Genomic DNA, 12,405 nt, shown 5'->3' on the forward strand with positions numbered 1-12,405 from the left:
ATTTTCTTTTTTACAAATTTTCTAAAATGGCGATTTTCTACATTTTTTACAAAATTTCTAAAATTGAGATTTTTTTAAAAAAATGTTTATACGTTTTCTAAAATGGCAATTTTCTAAATTTTTGCACATTCTCTATAATGCCGATTTTTTCACAAAATGTTTACAAATTTTCTAAAATGGCGATTTTCTACAATTTTTCTAAAATGCCCATTTTCTACATGTTTTTACTAAAATGGCGATTTAAAAAAAAATGCTTACAAATTTTCTAAAATGGTGATTTTCTGCACTCTTTACAAATATTCCAGAATGATGATTTTCTACATTTTTTTTACAAATTTTCTAAAATGCCGATTTTTTACATTTTTTACACATTTTCTAAAATGGTGATTTCCTGCACTTTTTACAAATATTCCAGAATGATGATTTTCTACATTTTTTTTTAAATTTTCTAAAATGCCGATTTTTTACATTTTTTACACATTTTCTAAAATGGTTACTTTTTTAAAAATGTTTAGAAATTTTGTAAAATGGCAATTTTCTACAATTTTTACAAATATTCTAAAATAGTGATTTTCTGCACTTTTTGAAAATATTCTAGAATGACGATTTTCTACATTTTTTACAAATTTTCTAAAATGCGATTTTCTATAATTTTTACAAAATTTCTAAAATGACGATTAAAAAAAATATTTAGAAATTTTCTAAAATGCCGATTTTCTGCAATTTAAAAAAAAAACAAAAATGGCGATTTTTTTTAAATGTTTACAAATTTTCTAAAATGGCGATTTTCTACAATTTTTTAACATTTTTCAAAAATGGCGATTACAAAAATTTCTAAAATGGCGATTTTCTACAATTTTAAAATTTTCTAAAATGGCGATTTAAAAAAAAAAATGTTTTCAAACTTTCTAAAATAGCGATTTTCCAAACTTGTACATTTTCTACAATGGCGACAAAATTACCGGTACAATAAATAAATACATATCAGACAAATGCGATAATTTAGTCAATTTTTTTCTCATCAGAAATGTTATCATGTCTAATGTAAAAAAAGAAAATCTGAATCCATGAATTTCACATTATTAACAGTTCGCTTTCTAGGTTTTGATGAATTGTGAATATTGCCATATTAAGATTAAAAAAAATCACTTCAAAGAAATCAAAGAGCGCGGAAAACCTCAGCCTCTGTGAGCTGCTCCTTCAGTTTCTCCACTTCCTCTCGCAGTTCACGGATAATCCTGGCGTTGGGGTCTTCGTTGACCACCGCGTGGTTGACGATGCTTTTGGCCCGGTCGGCGTAACGCAGGGTGGACAGCGTCTCGTCATAATTGTCCGCCGCCGGGCTGACGGTGGCCACCATGGCGGTGCGGCTGTTGCCCCCTAAACTGTCCTGCGGTTACGGACATCGCGTCAGTAACATTAGTGGCAACGTTAACGAATCAAATATGGAAAATTAAGATTGGAAACTACAAAAAAAACGATTTTTTTTTTTCAAACTGATACAAAAAAACGAATTACAAAACAATTAGGCTCTCAGTCGTAGAGGAACGGTCCATCGAGGAAAAGGTTGCTTCAGCCGTCGTCTGTACTTCTTCCAATTAGTGAGTACAGAATACATTAGTACAGATGATGGCTGAATAAACCAATTTTATACAATTATACCATCTGATTTAATTTAATTTAGTGTAATTTAATCTAATGTAACCTAATTTAGTGTAATTTAATCTATTTCTACTTCTTCAAAGAAGTACAGATGATGTCTGAATAAACCTTTTCCTCGAGAAATTGAATTAGATAAAATTAGATTAAAATAGATTAATTTAGATTACATTAGATTATGTTAAATTTAAAAATAATTAATTTAGATGGTTTCATTATATTAAATTGGATTAAATTTAATGATATTAAATTGGATTAATTTAGATGACATTAGATTAAGTGAAATTAAAATAGATTAATTTATATGGTTTAATTATATTACATTGGATTGAATTTGATGATATTAAAAAATATTAAATTATATTATATAATATTAAATTATAATAAAATAGATTCATTTAGATGGTTTGATTATATTTAATTGGATTCAATTGGATTAAATTTGATGATATTAAAATAGATTAAATTAGATTACATAATATTAAACTACAATAAAATTGATTAATTTAGATGGTTTCATTATATTAACTTGGATTCAATTGGATTACATTTGATGACATTAAAATAGATTAAATTAGATGACAATAGATTAAATTAAATTGAAATATATTAATTTAGATGGTTCAATAATATTAAATTGGATTAATTTGAATTAATTTGATGACATTAAAATATATTAAATTAAATTACATTAGATTCAGTTACATTAAAATAGATTAATTTAGATGGTTAATTTATATTAAATTGGATTACATGGAATTAAAATTCGATGACGTGAAAATAGATTGATTACATTAAATTAGACAAAAACAACAATAATTAAACCATGCAGCGACATTAAAGTACATAAAAAGCATGAATTAAAAACGGGTTATGCAAAAGGGATAAAAATTGTGGAGAAAAAAATGTAAATAATAAAAGAAGTATTGGAGTACCTTGAGCAGCCACGTGAGCACCGAATCCCGGTAGGGAACAAATTTGCTCCTGTTCTTTCCTGCCCCCTGATCGGCCAAGGTTGAGATAACCAATCCCAAAGTGCTGAGAGACCTTCAGGTAGACAGACACATTTTATGAGTGACGAAACTTCACAAAAGTTTGAATTCAAAGCAGTCGTGATTATTTGCCATGATATGCGATATGCGATGTTATGTCAAATTGTCTCACTTGTTGATGTTGCTGCCTTCTTTCAGTCTTTCGCCAGCCGCTCCGGTTTTGGCTGCGCGCTCGCTGCCCGCCAGGTCCACCAGACTAAGTTTGCTGACCTTCTCTCCACTTGTCTGAGGTGAAGACACAACAACACCAGGGAAGCAAAATGGTGACGGCAAAGGCGTCAAAGTCATTTTTTGGCCGCGAGTGTAGTTCCCGTTTCCTCTTTTGATTTGCATTTGAATTTGGGGAAGCCATTAGAATGTTTTATCCCATACACAGACAGAAGGCACAACAAATTAATGAATGACTGGTTTTTAATGGGATTTTCTAAAATTTGGACACATTTTCTAAAATGGCGATTTTCTTTTTTAATTTTCCAAAATGCCGATTGTCACATTTTTTTAGGAATTTTCTACATTTTACAAATTTTCCAAGATGCCAATTTTCTAAACGTTTTACAAGTGTTCTAAAATGGCGATTTTCTCCATTTTTACAAATGTTCCAAAATGGAGATTTTCTTACATTTTTACAAATTTTCCAAAATGGCGATTTTCCCCCATTTTAACAACTTTTCCATAATGGCGATTTTCTGATTTTTTTTTTTTACACATTTTCTAAAATGGCGATTTTCTCCATTTTTACAAAATTTCCAAAATGGCGATTTTCTAACATTGTTACATTTCCAAAATGGCGATTTTCTACAATTTTTACACATTTTCAAAAATGGCGATTTACTAAATGTTTTTATAAATTTTCAAAAATGACAATTGTCTAAATTTTTTTACAAATTTTCTAAAATGGTGATTTTTTTCTAAAATGTTTACAAATTTTATAAAATGGCAAGTTTCTAAAATGTATACAAATTTCCTAAAATGGTGAGTTTCTAAAATGTGTAAATATTTTCTAAAAGGGCGATTTTCTAAAATTACTACAAATTTTGTAAAATGTTTACAAATTTTCTAAAATGGCGATTTTCAATGTTTTTTTTTACAAATTTTCCAAAATGGCGATTTTCTAAATTTGTACAAATTTTCCAAAATGAAGATTTTCTCACATTTTTACACATTTTCTAAAATGCAGATTTTCTAAACTTTTTACAAATTTTCCAAAATGCCGATTTTCTACAATTTTTACACATTTTCTAAAATGGCGATTTACTAAATGTTTTTATAAATTTTCAAAAATGACAATTGTCAATTTTTTTTTACTAATTTTCTAAAATGGTGATTTTTTTTTTTCTAAAACGTTTACAAATTTTATAAAATGGCAAGTTTCTAAAATTTATACAAATTTCCTAAAATGGTGAGTTTCTAAAATGTGTAAATATTTTCTAAAATGGCGATTTTCTAAAATTACTACAAATTTTGTAAAATGTTTACAAATTTTCTAAAATGGCGATTTTCAATCTTTTTTTTTTTTACAAATTTTCCAAAATGGCGATTTTCTAAATTTGTACAAATTTTCCAAAATGAAAATTTTCTCACATTTTTACACATTTTCTAAAATGGCGATTTTCTAAACTTTTTACAAATTTTCCAAAATGGCGATTTTCTAACATTTTTAGAAATTTTCCAAAATGGCGATTTTCTAACACTTTTTGCCAATTTTCGAAATTGGCAATGTCCTAAAATTTTTACTCATTTTCTAAAATGCCAATTTTCCTATTTCCAACATCTCACCCCCGACTCCAGATCCACGAGGGTGTGAGTGAGGATGATGTTGAACACGGCGTGAGATCGGCTGCTCTCTTCGTTCATGTTTGTGGAGGCCACCGTGCGAGATTTATTTCCCTCCGACATCAGAGACTCAACGTCCTGCCAGAATTCGCAAGAAACCACCGTTAGCGGACATCCGTTCCAAATGCTAACCGTCGCTATACCTTGTAGCTAGCCACAGCCAGGCGTGATAGGCCATCAACGTAGGGTCCCAAAACGTTGTGCTCCCTTACTCTCAGCGTTTGACGGCTTCTAGAAATACAAACAAACGGTATCGTGAAGAGCGCCTGGATTCTGGCTAGCTAGCTAGCTAACTGCCTCAAATAAATAGCATTCCCTCCCTTTCTAACTAAAACGTAATAATAATAAGAATCCATTTCATTTCTAAGTGCCTTTCAAAACTCTCAAGGTCATTTTACAGTCAGAAGTTTATTTTTTGTGGGTGATAGCTAGATAGCCAGCTAAATAGATAGATAGCTAGATTAAACTTTGGTGCTACAAGTCGGATCCAGGAGGTTACTCGGTTATATGCTTGACAATATGGCTAGCTATGCATCGAGCTAGCTAGTTCTCTATTTGTTATCTAGCTGGCTAGGTATCTATCGAGTGAGCTAGCTTTATATCTGTTTGAGTTACTTTCGGGTTGAGTGAACGCTGGCGCGTCTGGCTGCCGCTGCTCACCCACAGAAAAACTTATCCTGTGACTAGAAAGTGACCTTGAGAGTTTTGAAAGGCGCTTAGAAATGAAATGTATTATTATTAGTAGTAGTAGTAGTAGTAGTAGTAGTAGCTAGCTATCTCACTAGCTACCTAGCTTCCTATCTATTTGAGTTATTCCGGGTTGAGTGAACACTGGCGCGTGTGGCTGCCGCTGCTCCCCCACAGAAAAATTGATCCTGTTACTGGAAAGTGACCGTGAGTTTTGAAAGCACTTACAAATAAAATTTATTTATTATTATTATTATTATTATTATTATTAGCTAGCAATCGAGCTAGCTAGCTCTCTATTTGTTATCTAGCTGGCTAGGTATCTAGCTAGCTAGCTAGCTCTCTATTTGCTATCTAGCTGGCTAGCTATCTATCTAGCTAGCTATTAGCTATCTAATTGCTAGCGAGCTAGCTTTCTATCTATTTGAGTTACTGGAAAGTGACGTTGAGAGTTTTAAAAGGCACTTCTAAATGAAATTTATTATTATTATTATTATTATTATTATTATTATTATTATTCCCCAAAAAGATTTGGTGTACGAGTACTAGGCATTGTTTTTGCGCACCCTTTCGGGTCGAGCAGGTCTCGGACTTTCTCATTGTAGATCTCCATGTAGGAAACTTCCACGGTGAAGCTCTCTCCCTCTCCAGCTTCTCGCACGGTTCTGGAGAACAAAGAGCTGCAGAGGCGAGGGATCAAACCCGGTTGCTCCGCTGAGCCCATCATGGTGTAAGACTTCCCGGAGCCTGAAAACGGACGCCAAGATTCACGGGTGACTTTTGAGGCAATCGATATGGTGGAACTGGTGATACCTCAGCTTACGAACTTAATTGGTTCCCAGAAAGTGTGTGCAAGGTGAAAAGTGTGTCTTCCGAACATTAATTTCCCATAGGAAACCATTAAAAATGAGAATAATCCGTTCCCAGGTCCCCATAACACAATTTTCTCCTAAATAAGCATTAAAACTACACACAATATACCTTATTTTATGTATAATAAATGTGCTATTGTATTGTAATGAAAGAAATAAACTGTACTGTATAATAGTCGTTTTATTTACCTTTGTGATGGTCGTTGATGGCTTAATGGAATGGAATGGGAGCAGGAAAGAGGGAGGGAATTACAGTTTGGAAGGAGAGTCACCTTCCACAAGGAATGTCCCCTGCTAGCTGCTTTTCGTTCATCCAAATCAACATCCAAATCTTCTATTGCTTGAGACCGTTGCTTACACAACACAGAAACACCCTTAGCCACATGTAGCAACGGTCGACTTAGCATACCGCTACTGGGACGCTAAGTCACACATCGTTTGTGTTTCTCCTTCCTCTGCCCGACCGCTGTCCTCTTCAGCTGAACACTGTGGTCTGGTCTTATTCGGTCCCATAATAAGAAAAGTACTCCACTCGATAACAAACCATGTCTGCACTCAAAGAAAGTGGGTGTGGAAAACCAGTCCGGCAGCCACGGTGGCGCTGTTCGGCCGTGTGGTTTGGTGTTCATCCGCCGAAAAATAGTTTGTATGCCAAGTTTATATTCTCGCGAATTTAATGTTCGTAAGGCTAAAAGATCGTTCGCTAAAGCGTTCGTAAGTTGAGGTATCATTGTGTTTTTGTTTATTTCACGTCAAGCTCTCCGAAATGTTCCACCGGCGCTAAAGCACAAAACTCTTATGTGGCACATTTTATGGATTTCTCCTCTAATTTGGCCAGAACAAAAACAATGGAGATCATAACGTAAGCTAATGGGGTGAGCGTGTATTGTTTTGTTTTTTTGTTTACTTTTTACCTGTTTGTCCATAAGCAAAAATGCAAGCATTGTAACCCATAAAAGCGTTGTCGAGTAAACTCTCCCCAAGGCACTGGAAGACCACGTCTTGACCTATGAACACAAAAAGAGTCAACACACGAGCACACACACACACACACACGAGCTAAAAATAACTCGCAGAGTCTGATAAGAACAAAAATAAAAAAAACCTGCAAACTTGTCTTTCTGCGATTCATCCATGGACCAGAAACAGTGATCATAAGCAAACACCTGAGGAAGAACAAGCAGGGATTATTATTTGCAAAACGCCTTTGTGCAGTGGTGTCCATGCTATGGCCCGGGGCCAATTGCGGCCCGCCATTTTTTTTTTTTGCGGCCCGTGACCATTTTTTTGTACTGACTGTGGAGATGGAATTAAGTGCCACCCTAAAAACTAAACAATATACCGGATTTATTTGGGTGTAACATGAAAAATGTTCTACCGAAAAAAGAACTTAAAAGTTTGGGTGCGCGTTATAAACGAGCCCAGGGGGAAGAAGAAAAAAAAAATCGGTTGTTGATGGCTTGATGGAATGGCGTGGCCGGTTTCCTCAGCATTAAACACTTGATGAGGAACGTAACCTTCTTCTTTCACCATCTTGAGGAATGATGATCCCTTGTAGGTGCTTTCTCTGCGATCATTTTATCTAGTTCCTCATCAATTGTGTTCTGTTTGGCTGGGTTGCTAGCTTTTTGCATCAAATGTACTAGTGCGGGTTGTTTGTGGAGCCTGATTGATGGGAATTTTAACCTTGCAGTCTACACACTGCCTTTGAACAATCAAAGTTGAAACTCTCTCACTGTCGTCTGCCTGTCTCTTTAATGTTTAAACCACCTCCCCATCACTGCTGCGTTCTTGACCAATCACGTGGCGTTAACTGAAGACTGGGGGCGGGGAATAGAGGACAAAAACAGTCGGCAGCCATTTTGTTGTTAGAAGAACCGGCTCGTTCGCGAACGACACATCATTCATAGAGGCAGCTCCGTGTACGAAAAACGTTTGTCTGCCAAGGTAAAGTTCGTATGCCAAGGTAAAATTGTCATAAATTTAACGTTGGTAAACCGAAAAGTTCGTAAGACAAGGGGTTCATAAACCGAGGTATTTAAATTCAACACTAACCTTTGGTTGATTCCTATGGGAAAAAGCAGAAGAAATTGAAGAAAAAAATTACGACTCACATTGATTTCAATTAGCAAGCAAGCTGACATATCAATTACGGTTCTGCCAAATTAGTCGTGTCCACACACACACGGGCTGAAACAAGACCTCATTGTGGGAGATTCGTGAAAGAGCAACATTAAATCCTGTCCTTTCTTGCGCTAGCAAGGACATTCCTAAGATAACCGGCAACGACTCCAAGGAGTCACCAAAATGGAGGGCAGGAGGAAGGCTGACTAGCCAAGTGTGGGCTTATGCTACCAATATTGTGATCTCTACAGGACGACAGACAGCGTACTTAAAATGCACGGCGGCTTCCTCCCCAAATTCGGGATATGGCGATCATATCAAGAGCCAGGAGTTATTATCAAAAGCAAACAGAGATAAGAGACAACTTTTAGAATTCATCCTTACAAAATAAAGCGAACAAACAAATAGTTTGCTCACCCACAGAAAAACGTCATCCTGTGAATGTAAAGTGACCTTGAGAGTTTTAAAAGACGCTTATAAATGACATTTATCATTATTATTATTATTATTATGACTACTACTGTACTCTTTCTTTTTTGTGTTGTCCTGTACTCTGCCTTATGTTATTATGCTGCCTCCACCAGGTTAGTTTTAGTACTACAACCGGTTGCTCATTACAAAACGTGTTAATAAAGCACACACTTGCTAATTTGGATTGTGTGAGAACGTTGTTTTTTCCGCTGTTCTTTCTTTTCAAACAAGACTGGGCAGTATGCGACACGCCCTTTGGAAAGAGATGCGTGATTTAGGAAGGACACGTAAGCGTTATGAGTCTACTCCATCAAACATTGGCTGCTCGCCAAACAAGCTGGTTACAGCCTGTCCGGTATCAGCTGTGCTACCAGTGCAAAGAACAAGATGAATTCCTTTGGTATTAATAATACGTGCACACAACTGTGTCAATATTAAAGGGCAACCGACACTATTTTTTATGTTTCCTAACTGACATCAGAAAAACGTTTTATAGCATCTAAAATAGCCCAAAACACGCAGGCTGATATTTTTAGTCAAATGCAAAAAAAAAAAAAAAAAAACAATAAAAAACTTAAACTGTCCAAAAACGACTTCAAAATGAAACCGGAAATGGCCAGTTTCAGAAGGTCCCGCCCCCTTGTTCGTGACGTCACTCTAAGACAGGGGTGTCAAAGTCATTTTTTTGCCGCGGGCCACATTGTAAGTATGGTTTCCTCTTGAGGGCCGTTATGAATTTGGGAAACCCATTAGAAGGTTTAAATCCATTCAAATATTTCATATAGAGCACACAGCAAATTAATGAATAACTCGTTTTCAAATCTGAAGTCAAGAATAAAGACTTTTATTGTGGTTGACATCCAAAAATATGAAATTTTGGTTCAGATTTTAGCAATCATCATGGAATTTAACAAGTTTGATTTGCTTTCACGGGCCGAAAAAAATGATGTGGCGGGCCGGATTTGGTCCGCGGGCCTTGACTTTGACACCGGTGCTCTAAGACGTCTTGCCTTGCTCGACAATCAAAACAATGGCTTCAGATTCGGAGAAGATGCTTTCTTGTTACTCATCCAGTTATAAATATGATTCAAATAAGTTCTGAAGAGGAAAGCATACATGTTTGCAATCGATTAAAGAAGTCCTTCCGTATCAATTGGAGCCGTCAGGACTACAATGTAGCGTTCCTGAAATTGCACACGATGGGGCCCAAGCTCCGTTGGAAATGGGCTGATTTGTCTATTGGGAATTTGTGTCAACTAGTATCAAATAGTGCAACACACAACGATTCACCATCGCGTTATTTATGTGTTTTCCTTCTATTTTCGCCATCAACACAAAGTTATCAGACCAAACAAAGTACCCAAAATGCATTGTGTGACATCACGTCAGGAATCGTCACCAATCCGAAAACAAGACTTCCTGAATATTCAGCGCGAGTCTTAAAAGGTAAAATATGTATATGCGGTGGAATCTTTGTCAAATACGCTCAATAGAAGTCATTTGAAGTGAATTTACAAATTATGGACACAACTTGTCCAGAGGTGTCGGTTGTCCTTTAAATGTTTTCTGCATTAAAACGAATTCATTGTTTGTGTTTCACTTACCGAGGGTCTCCTTTGCTTAACGTTGTGATGGCTGGATTCAGTATGGTCTGGTTGCCTTTCATTTCAACCACACATTTTGTAGTGAGGTCTTTTTCTGTAGAGATGAATATTAAACATTAAAAAATGAGACACTTTATGCAAAAAGCTATCCATTCCATCAAGCCATCAACGACCATCACAAAGGTAAATAAAACAACTTTATTATACAGTACAGTTTATTTCTTTAATTACAATACCATAGCACATTTATGATACATAAAGTAATGTATATTTTGTGTAGTTTAAAGGCTTATTTTGGATGAAAATTATGTTTTATGCGGACCTGGGAACGGATTATTCTCATTTTAATAGTTTCCTATGGGAAATTATTTTTTGGGATACACACTTTTCACCTTACACACTCTGTCCGGGAACCAATTAAGTTCGTAAGCCAAGGTATCACTGTATGTGTCTCTACACCACCTTTTACATAAACAGGATGTGGCGTATCGCTTCTTCTACACTCTTGAGTTTCTACTCAGTTACCCTGACACACCTTTAATAAGCAAATCTCACAATGTAAACAAACGGGGTGAAATAGTCTGAAATACCCACCAGAGCTTGGACAGAAAGATTAAAAGTCATGTAATGGACAATTTAAAATCATGAATACACTGTGACCTGCTGTGTGACCTTTCCTCTCACCTCTCCTGTTCATTGGTCGCACACGAACCGCGACCTTAACGTTGGAATCGTGGAGTTTGTTGTCATCCATTGCACTGCGATGACATATGGGACGAAAAAAATTAATAAGACAAACACCATCAGAACCACAATGGTATTTTTTGGGATGTCTTTGGCTACAGAGTAGGCACACGATTGCAAACTTCTGTGCATGTCAAATGTGACGCAATTTAAAAAAAAAGGCGATAGATAGAGTTAATCAAACAAAAGCTTCATTTTTAATTAGAGGAATACAACTCCAAAACTTACCGTGTGGAAAGCGAGGCGATCAACAGTCACCGACGTCCCCTTTTAGTTAGCCAGTGACGCTAACAAGAGCTGATTTACAGCAAGTTACTATTTTTAAACAGAGTTCAAATGAAAAAAAACGGACTCTTTGTACGATCGGAGCTTATTTTTTGGGGTATGTGCGTGTTTTGCAAGAGTCACTTACTGTGGTTCGGGGGGTCATCGCGTGGGGTCATCCACCTGTTGTATTTCCTGAAAGTTGTCAGAGAGATTCGTCAAGGATTTACGAGGGTGAGATTTCGCCCTACGAGCAAGTGCGATCTGTAAGTTACCTGTTCAGTTGCACGTGGACGTTTTCGCTGCAGCTTGGTGACTCCATATGCTATACAAATCGTTAATTTACCTTCTCAGCGACGTTGACGTGCAAACTGGGAGAAACTAGACACTTGTCGTAAAAAGAAAATAAAAGTCACTCCGCTCGTCCTTACCATGTAGGGAAATATTGTCATGCATCAACACAAAAACATTTTTAACATTTTTTAAATTCTATAACGGGATGGTTGATTAGCAATATACGCGTGAGTGGGAGAATACTGCACACAAATTCCGAGCACGGTGTGTATTGGCCTGTTTTTATTTTTCTTCAAACATTCCATAAAGTATTCTTTCCAGAATAATATTGTCTTAAGATGTCCGTGTGTGTGTTATTTTTAGATCGACCCATCATTCGATGACATACATCCTGTATTTATCTCTATGCAAATATGTAATTCCAGTATATCACGTTTGTTGTGTGTAGCTTTGCATATATTTGTATTTGCTTTTAATGTGCCATAGTTTGCTAATCAATGTGCGTGTGTGTGTATGCACGCACGCTTGAGTGAATGCATATCTAAAATAAATGCGTGCATAGCTTTTGCAACTCCAAACAGGTTCCACAACATGTGTTTGTTACTTTTTGCATGAAAACACGAAAAAACAACTCACATTGTAGTTGCAGCTTCTCCAAATGATTCACTTGTATTTCTTTTTTCATCAATACACGATAAAAAAAACAACTCACAATGATATCAGATGCATTTTTAACCGTAATCACATGGAGTAAACCTGTTTAGCTTGTTGTCCAAAATGCGCTAATTGGTTTTAAAGCGT

At 35.8% G+C, this 12,405-nt stretch overlaps 1 protein-coding gene across 3 annotated transcripts in view; it reads right to left on the reverse strand.

The window, feature by feature from the left end:
* LOC148883493 (kinesin-like protein KIF13B) overlaps positions 1 to 12,378 on the reverse strand; it is a 61,476-nt gene extending 49,098 nt beyond the window's left edge. For 2 of the 3 annotated variants that reach the window (XM_089022711.1, XM_089022712.1), the window contains exons 1-15: positions 12,241 to 12,378; positions 11,586 to 11,698; positions 11,459 to 11,505; positions 11,275 to 11,361; positions 10,987 to 11,060; positions 10,303 to 10,396; positions 8,159 to 8,171; positions 7,209 to 7,269; positions 7,018 to 7,110; positions 5,798 to 5,978; positions 4,688 to 4,775; positions 4,488 to 4,622; positions 2,824 to 2,936; positions 2,595 to 2,706; positions 1,178 to 1,390 (exon numbers count right to left, since the gene is read on the reverse strand). In XM_089022711.1, coding sequence (XP_088878837.1) covers positions 1,178 to 1,390; positions 2,595 to 2,706; positions 2,824 to 2,936; positions 4,488 to 4,622; positions 4,688 to 4,775; positions 5,798 to 5,978; positions 7,018 to 7,110; positions 7,209 to 7,269; positions 8,159 to 8,171; positions 10,303 to 10,396; positions 10,987 to 11,056 — 1,173 coding nt within the window. In that variant the 5' untranslated portion in view covers positions 11,057 to 11,060; positions 11,275 to 11,361; positions 11,459 to 11,505; positions 11,586 to 11,698; positions 12,241 to 12,378. Of the gene's footprint in view, positions 1 to 1,177; positions 1,391 to 2,594; positions 2,707 to 2,823; positions 2,937 to 4,487; positions 4,623 to 4,687; positions 4,776 to 5,797; positions 5,979 to 7,017; positions 7,111 to 7,208; positions 7,270 to 8,158; positions 8,172 to 10,302; positions 10,397 to 10,986; positions 11,061 to 11,274; positions 11,362 to 11,458; positions 11,506 to 11,585; positions 11,699 to 12,240 lie in introns of those variants that run through there. The other variant, XM_089022713.1, reaches the window with a different exon arrangement.
* Positions 12,379 to 12,405: the final 27 nt, after the last annotated feature.

The sequence above is a fragment of the Hippocampus bargibanti genome, linkage group LG19, assembly GCF_051943395.1.
Source record: "Hippocampus bargibanti isolate YZ-2025 linkage group LG19, ASM5194339v1, whole genome shotgun sequence".
Taxonomy (NCBI): Eukaryota; Metazoa; Chordata; class Actinopteri; order Syngnathiformes; family Syngnathidae; genus Hippocampus; species Hippocampus bargibanti.